The sequence below is a fragment of the Vitis riparia genome, chromosome 14 (genome assembly GCF_004353265.1).
Source record: "Vitis riparia cultivar Riparia Gloire de Montpellier isolate 1030 chromosome 14, EGFV_Vit.rip_1.0, whole genome shotgun sequence".
Taxonomy (NCBI): Eukaryota; Viridiplantae; Streptophyta; class Magnoliopsida; order Vitales; family Vitaceae; genus Vitis; species Vitis riparia.
Window position 1 is genome coordinate 15,900,821 of NC_048444.1, and position 7,663 is coordinate 15,908,483.

General features: G+C 27.0%; 1 protein-coding gene across 1 annotated transcript; it reads left to right on the plus strand.

The window, feature by feature from the left end:
- The first annotated feature begins 1,015 nt into the window (after positions 1 to 1,015).
- On the plus strand, positions 1,016 to 2,273 carry LOC117931079 (probable methyltransferase PMT12). Its single transcript, XM_034851939.1, has one exon. It carries the CDS (start codon positions 1,017 to 1,019, stop codon positions 2,196 to 2,198), a length of 1,182 nt encoding a protein of 393 aa, XP_034707830.1. The 5' UTR covers position 1,016; the 3' UTR covers positions 2,199 to 2,273.
- Positions 2,274 to 7,663: the final 5,390 nt, after the last annotated feature.

Here is a 7,663-nt window from a genome sequence, read left to right on the forward strand (position 1 = left end):
CGGATTGAAAATATGTTTGATATTTTTTTTAAAATCCAGAACAAGTTCGAAGCTAGTTCAAATATTGTCTTATCCCACCTCATCTTGATTAATATAAAATTAATTTATTTTATTTTTTATTTCTCTAGTTTTTTATATATAATAATAATAATAACAATAATATTTTTTAATAAAATAAGTAATAAAAAATTATAATATTTTTAATTATTTATAAAATACATTTATTTTAATATAATTAAAAAAATTAAAATATTCAATAAATAAATAAATAAATGAGGAGGGTGGTTATGGGAAACTCGAGTATTTGCCTCATTTCGTTTAAGAAAAAATTAAATGGAATAGGGATGAGAATTACTTTGAATAAATGGGACGGGATTGAGTTGGGTGAATGGGTTGAGTTGCATGTGCCGATGGACTAAGTCGCATGTGCATTGTATCACACACATTGATGAAACCACCGCTAATTATCACCTTCTTATTACAAATAAATAAAAACAATAAAAACATTATTATCAATTTTTTATGTGAAGTTCAATTCTCAATTATTTTCTGATTTTCCTTTATCAATAAATAAAATAAAATACATATTTAAATGATAAATTTGATTAAAGCAAAAAAGAAAAAAGAAGCATTTCCTTTAATTATATCAAAATTTCAACTTTAAAATTTAAAGTCAGAGTAACATTAGTCATTTATGATTAAAATGAACAATTTTAATTAATCCGTTTCCCTCTGATTTTTAAAACATTGCAACAACCAATTCTACATATTAGGAGCGTTGGACGGTTCTGAACTTATTTAAATTAACTATAGAAAACAATGGACTAATCATGGAATCCTTGGACCTACCCAGCGTTGACCCTCTATGATTTCCAAGTACCTAATCCAGCACTAATTTATTGTGGGCAGGTGTAACTGAGATGCCTACGCTGCTCTAAGCTACGCATTTCACTTTGTTTTTTTAGCACTTATATACTTCCCAAATGTCTCATCGTCTACCAAACTGAACCAAACCAATGGATTCCTCTCAGAAGTTGAAGCCTTTCTCCACCAATGTCTTCTTCGTTGTCGTCCTCTTCTCCACCAATTTTCTTACCTTTTTGTTCTCCTCCAGCCTCTATTCCTCTTGTTCAATTGCTCCTTCCACCAGACATGTTGCTGCTGTTGATGACCCAGTATCAGATAATGTTATTAACTCTCAAACTACTACAGACCTCCCCACTGAATTTATCTCCTTCACATCCCCACAGCTACTTCCATTTGGGTTCACCACCAACTTTGATTCAGACTCTATCATCCCTCCTGTTGGCCATCCATGCACCTTCTTCGCCAATGACCTCAGCCGCTACATGTCATACAGAGTCAATGGCTCTTGCCCTGATGACGAGCTCTTTGCCCAAAAGCTCCTCCTCAAGGGCTGTGAGCCGCTCCCCCGCCGCCGCTGCCGCCCCACCACTCCAAATGAATATCAAGAACCATATCCCCTTCCTGCTAGCCTATGGTCCACTCCACCCGACTCATCTGTGGTGTGGACAGCCTACACGTGCAAGAACTACTCCTGCCTCATCAAACGAAAGCGCAACCAAAAGGGCTTCGATGACTGCAAAGACTGTTTTGATCTAGAGGGCACTGAAAGACATCGTTGGATTGGATCCAAGAGCGGACACAATAATGAGCTGGACTTCACCATTGATGAAGTACTTGAAATGAAGAAGCGGGGCACGGTTCGAATAGGGCTGGACATTGGAGGTGGCGCAGGAACTTTTGCTGTGAGAATGTTGGAGAGGAACATAACTATTGTGACAACATCCATGAACTTGAATGGCCCTTTCAACAGCTTTATAGCATCAAGAGGGGTTGTTCCTTTGTACATAAGCATTTCTCAGAGGCTGCCATTCTTCGATAATACCCTCGATATTGTGCACTCTATGCATGTATTGAGTAATTGGATCCCTAATACGCTGCTGCACTTCCTGTTATTTGACATCTATAGGGTTCTGAGGCCAGGCGGGCTGTTTTGGCTAGACCACTTCTTCTGTATGGATGAGCAGATGGAGGAGGTGTACAAACCACTAATTGAGAGTGTTGGCTTCAAAAAGTTGAAGTGGGTTGTGGGGAAAAAGCTTGACAGAGGGCCCAAGCTCAGGGAGATGTATCTTTCGGCTTTATTGGAGAAGCCTTTGAGGAATCATGGCTGATATTATATCCAACATGTATATTGGATATATATTTTAGTACTGAAAATGAAAGAAAATTTCGTAATTGATTGCGTATTTAGATGGGTTTTATTCTTGGACATTCATATTCCACATTAGCAGTTTTCAAAATACTCCTTAAATGTTTAATAATATTATGAAAATAAAATATGAAATAGTGGAAATAGAAAGAAGAATGAGAAGGAAATTGCTCCCAGGGAGTGCACTTTCCTTGCCAATAGCATTTTATAAGGCTTCCACAGGACAAACTAATGGCGTGTCATAAGCGAGAATGAGAAGTGAGAACGGGGCATCTTATTTTTTTCTTCCCAATTCTTATTTTTAGATAACTTAAATGATCATAGGAATAAAATTAAAAATGATTCCAATGGAAATAAAATCCGACTTATAAGTAATATTTCAATTTATCCCAATTAAGAAATATTTTGATTTCCTAGTATAAGTTATTTTTAAAAGTACTTTTCACTACATACTTTTTTAAATAAGTTGTTTTTAAAAGTAATTTTTTATTTTGATTTTATAAAAAAAACACAAATTGTAAATTCAATTTATATAAATAAACTAAATTAATTCACACCTTATTAAAAATAAAAATATTTTTTAATTATAAATAAATTAAAATAAATAATTTTTAATCAAAATATGAATATTAATAATATAATAAAATCATAAATTATATTTTCTATAAATATTATAAAAATTATAGATATTAATATTAATTGATTTATTTTGTTAAAAATAAATAAAAAAATATAATAATTCAAAATTAATAATTTCTAATACAATATATATGATTTTATAAATGTTATAAAATATTGATATTAACATCTTATAAAAATATAATTAATTTATTTTACTAAAAATAAATATAATTATTTACAATGAATAATTGCTATTACTATTCTATTTTAAATGAATTTAAGAACAAATAAAATTTAATTTTTTAGGGTATAAATGAAACTAAAATTTGTATTATATACATATATTTATTACTCAATTATGAAGATGACATTTTGCATTATTTTATTTAATCTATAATTAGTTAATCGATTTTTGAAATTTCAAATTATTCTTAAAAATTAAAAGATTTATTAAAGAATTCAAAGTATTAATTATGTCTATTATTTTTTATAGTCATTATATATTTTTTGTGTTTTAAACTATTTTTTTAAATTATTAAACTTCTCAATAAATTCAATACAAAGTCTCAATTGATTTGAAATTTGTTTTTTCTAGTGAAAAAATATCGGAGGAAGAACAATTCTCCATTTTACTTTGTTTTTAAAAATTGTTTGTCAAAAATAACAATCAAACAGTGGTATAAATTTTTAAAAAACAATTGTCTTTAAATCACACGCCCAAATGGGTTTAAATTATTCAACAAAAAAAAACTCTCATGGAGTTTTTTTAAATAAAAAAAATTATTTCAATGTGAGAATTTTTTTTTAAATAAAAATTAACAAATTATTTTAAACTATATGTGTAAATGTTATTGACAATTTATTTCTTTTTTTCATTTTCATTCCCATTTTTTACTTAACATTAAAATGGAAACAAATTATCATTTCAATCTTATATTCCTTTATGCATCTAAACATAAGAATTTGAATCACGAAATTCATTTTTATTTAAGAAAGAATAGGAATAGAAACAAAATATTCATTTTTATTCATCATTCTCACGTACCAAACATGCCTTTAGAGTATTTATTGTTCATGAAATAATAGTCTATACATGCATATGTGGTCATTTACCATCATGTATTTGCAAATTTGTCAACTAAATTTAGAAGAATGTAATCATTAAAACTTCACTAGAAAAAACCTACTAAAAGAATCAAACAAAGAAAAGAGTATATTAATATTTTCATAAATCCAAAAAATAATCTTAGTCTATCATGACTCTCTCATTAAAATCCTCACTAGTAAAACCTAATTGGGCAAAATCTAAACAAAGGAGGAAAAAAAAAAGTTATAGTATACCAATATCTTTTATGAACAATCTCCACCTTGTGTTGATATAAGTACAAGTTTTTTATTGATTTATCAAGAAAGATTGTTATAATTAGTAATATCTTTTAGAGTTGTATAACATAATTTAGGTAAGATATGATTAATTCTTTCATCTTTAATATATTTCTTTTAATACATGTAATACATGCAACATTAATTTCCATAAGAGAATAAATGTCATTTTTTAAACCAAGCCTTATGAGGGTTTGAAAGATAACCTCCATTTGCATATCCAAGTAGTTTTGATTTTGAATTTCTTGAATAAAATAGACTAGTGTGAATTATTGTGCATAGATAACGCAATACATGTCTGATACTATTTCATAAAAAATGTGATATTATATTGTGTACAATTTGCAAAACACATAAGTGCACAATTACACTAAGATATAGTAGTACAAAACTAAGTAAATCTTCGTCATGTTCACACGAATGAAATGGTTCTTTATTCACTCAAGTGAATGAAAAACCATTAGTGAGCTTAATGTATGTGCTTTACTCTTATGAAAGTATTTTAGAACTTTTTTTGTGTATGTTGATTGATAGAAAAATATTGCATTTAAAACATGCACAAGCAACATGTTGACACAAAATTGTCCTTTTAAGGTCTTTCATTTTAATTTTTTTTCAAATTAGTCATTGTTCTTATATATGAACATTTTAAGAGTTCCAATAATATTTAGGTTATTGACATATACTTTGATAATTTTAAATCCAATTTTTGACTTTTTAATGAGGATGCATGAACAAATTAAATTATTTGCATATCATTCTTTTATTAGGTATTCATTAAAACGATTATACTACATGTTTCCATATTGCTTTAATCCTTGTAAGAATTGTTCTTGTTTAATCGAGTATAAACTACAAGATTGTGAGATAAATACTAAGAAATTTTAAATCCTTCGAAAATTTTCATATAAATTAATATCACCATCCAAGGATCCATATCAATAAATTGTGACTACATTTATGATGAGACATAATCTAGTTCTTACGAAACTACTAAACCCATTAGATGCTTAAATATAATTACATCTATTATGAGATAATATGTTTTTCCATAGTTAATACTAGCTAGGTTTCTATGAGAAACCTTGGGCCACAAGTCAAACTAATTTATATCTTGTGAACTCGTATTTTTCATTTTGCTTTCATACAAATAGAGTTTAATTAAAATTCTAATTCTATCATATCAAATATTTAAAAATAAATAAAAATAAGAATCACAATATATAATAAATAAATAACATAAAAATGTTCTTATATTCTACCATTTAAATTTCATTGATCTTCTTCTCTCTTTTTTATTTTTTTTCCTTTAACAAGAAATTTAACAATCTTTTGATAAAAAGTAATTATTATAAATCAATTAAATGAAAATTTATTTAAATTTTTCATTTTGTTGTATTTAAATTTGATCTTCTTCTCTCTCTTTTTTATTTTCTTTAACAAGAAATTGTATAATCTTTCAATAAAAAGTCATTATTATAAATCAATTAAACAAAAAAATTATTTTTAATTTTAATTTTTTATATTAAGGAATTAAAAATTAAAAATTCTATTTAAAAAAATCATTAAAAATTAATTTCATAAGTAAATTAAAATGGATACTTTTTAGAATATGATTTTATTGTATGGAAAATTAATATTAATTAAAATGCTTATTGTGTGAAAAATAAATAAAATTATTTTTCTACATCAGGAAATTAGTAAAGAGTAATGTTCAAAACATGTTATTATTAATCAAATTATCGCTTCTTATTTACCTCAATCAAATAGTATTGATAAACGTAGGAATCAAACATTAAAGGACACGATGAATGTTATGTTAATAATTTATGATTGTCCAAAATTTGTGAGTCGGAAGTAATTCTCCATTACATTTATTTTATTAAAAGGAAAAATAATTATAAAAAAATTAATATGTGTATATATATATATATATATATATATATATTCAAAAGCAATAATATTTATTTTTCATATATGATATCGTCAATTAAATAATAAATAAATATAAATGATTAATATTTTAAATTTCATTAGACAAAATATGCATAATATATAGATGTGAAGATATATATATATATTAAAAATAAAATATAAAATTATATTATTTAATTATATGTATATATTATATATCATATTATTTTATAATTTAAAAAAAAATATTAGGTTATTGTGCTTATATTATTTTCATATTTATAAACAACAATGTTAATTTTATTTATTGTCTTACAATATTTAGCAAAACCTGTACTCAGCTTAGTGCTTGTACCGCTCCTTTGTTACTCTATGGTCAGAAACTGATGAAGGAAGGCCTTTAAAATCAAAATCCAACCATGTGGGCCTTGCTTTAGTGGAGCCCATAGAGCTGCCTAAGAGCATGGGCTGACCCTTTCCCCAAATCCAAAACAAGAAAATGATAGAACCATTTGACTAGTTCACCGATTTGGTGGTTGAACCACTGTTCAGTTCAACTCAACATCGATTCAATATATTTCCTAGCTCAACATGTCAACGGAACCAAACCAGGCTCTGATCAACAGTTTGGCTAGTGATCATGGGTTAATCCTTTCGCCAAATCAATAATAATAATAATAAAGAAAAAAAGAAAAAGATAGAATCGATTGACCGATTCACTGATTTGGTACAAGTTGAATCACTAATCGGTTCGACTCCACACCAATTCAATATGTTTCCTAGCTCAACATGTGAACCAAACTAGATCAAGCTCTAATCAACGGTTTGGCTAGTCCTATCCAAAAACATCAAACATTCCTAATACTTACGAAAATACAATCTTTGATGGTTCTTTTAGAACTCCTTTCATTATCAAATATATATATATATATATAATTTTATTTTTATTTTTTAGAATTTTTCATATGCACACACACTAGAGAAAAATTCTCAAGAAAAAAAAAACAAAAACATACAGTACCACTAATAATAGTCATCCAAAGTTTGAAGATACTAGATGTATTATAAGGGTCAAAACTTCTAAGTCTTGTTCTCTAACTTATATGTTAGAAAATGAACCCTAAAAGTTTAATATCTTAGTAATGAAACTACTTAGGGGTGAATAGATAATCGTTTATCAATTAGCCTAAATATTCCAAATTTTTATTTTTACGAATTCTTTAATTAATTTAATAACCATTCAAGAATTCAAGAATTCCAATCATATGAACCCTAAAAGTTTAAGATCTTACTCTTGAAACTACCAAAAGGGGATGAATAGGTAATCATTTATTCAATTAGCCTAAATATTCCGAATTTTTATTTTTAAGAATTTTTTAATTAATTTAATAACCATTCAAGAATTCAAGAATTCTAATCACATGAAGAGACTCGTGATTTATGTGGAAAACCACACCAAATGCCTTCTTGAGATTTTGTAAATGTAAAAATTATGGGTCAAAGACCGAA

What these genes read in the sequence shown, in the direction of transcription:
- LOC117931079 (XM_034851939.1), top strand. Translation starts at nt 1,017, where the DNA reads ATGGATTCCTCTCAGAAGTTGAAGCCTTTCTCCACCAATGTCTTCTTC.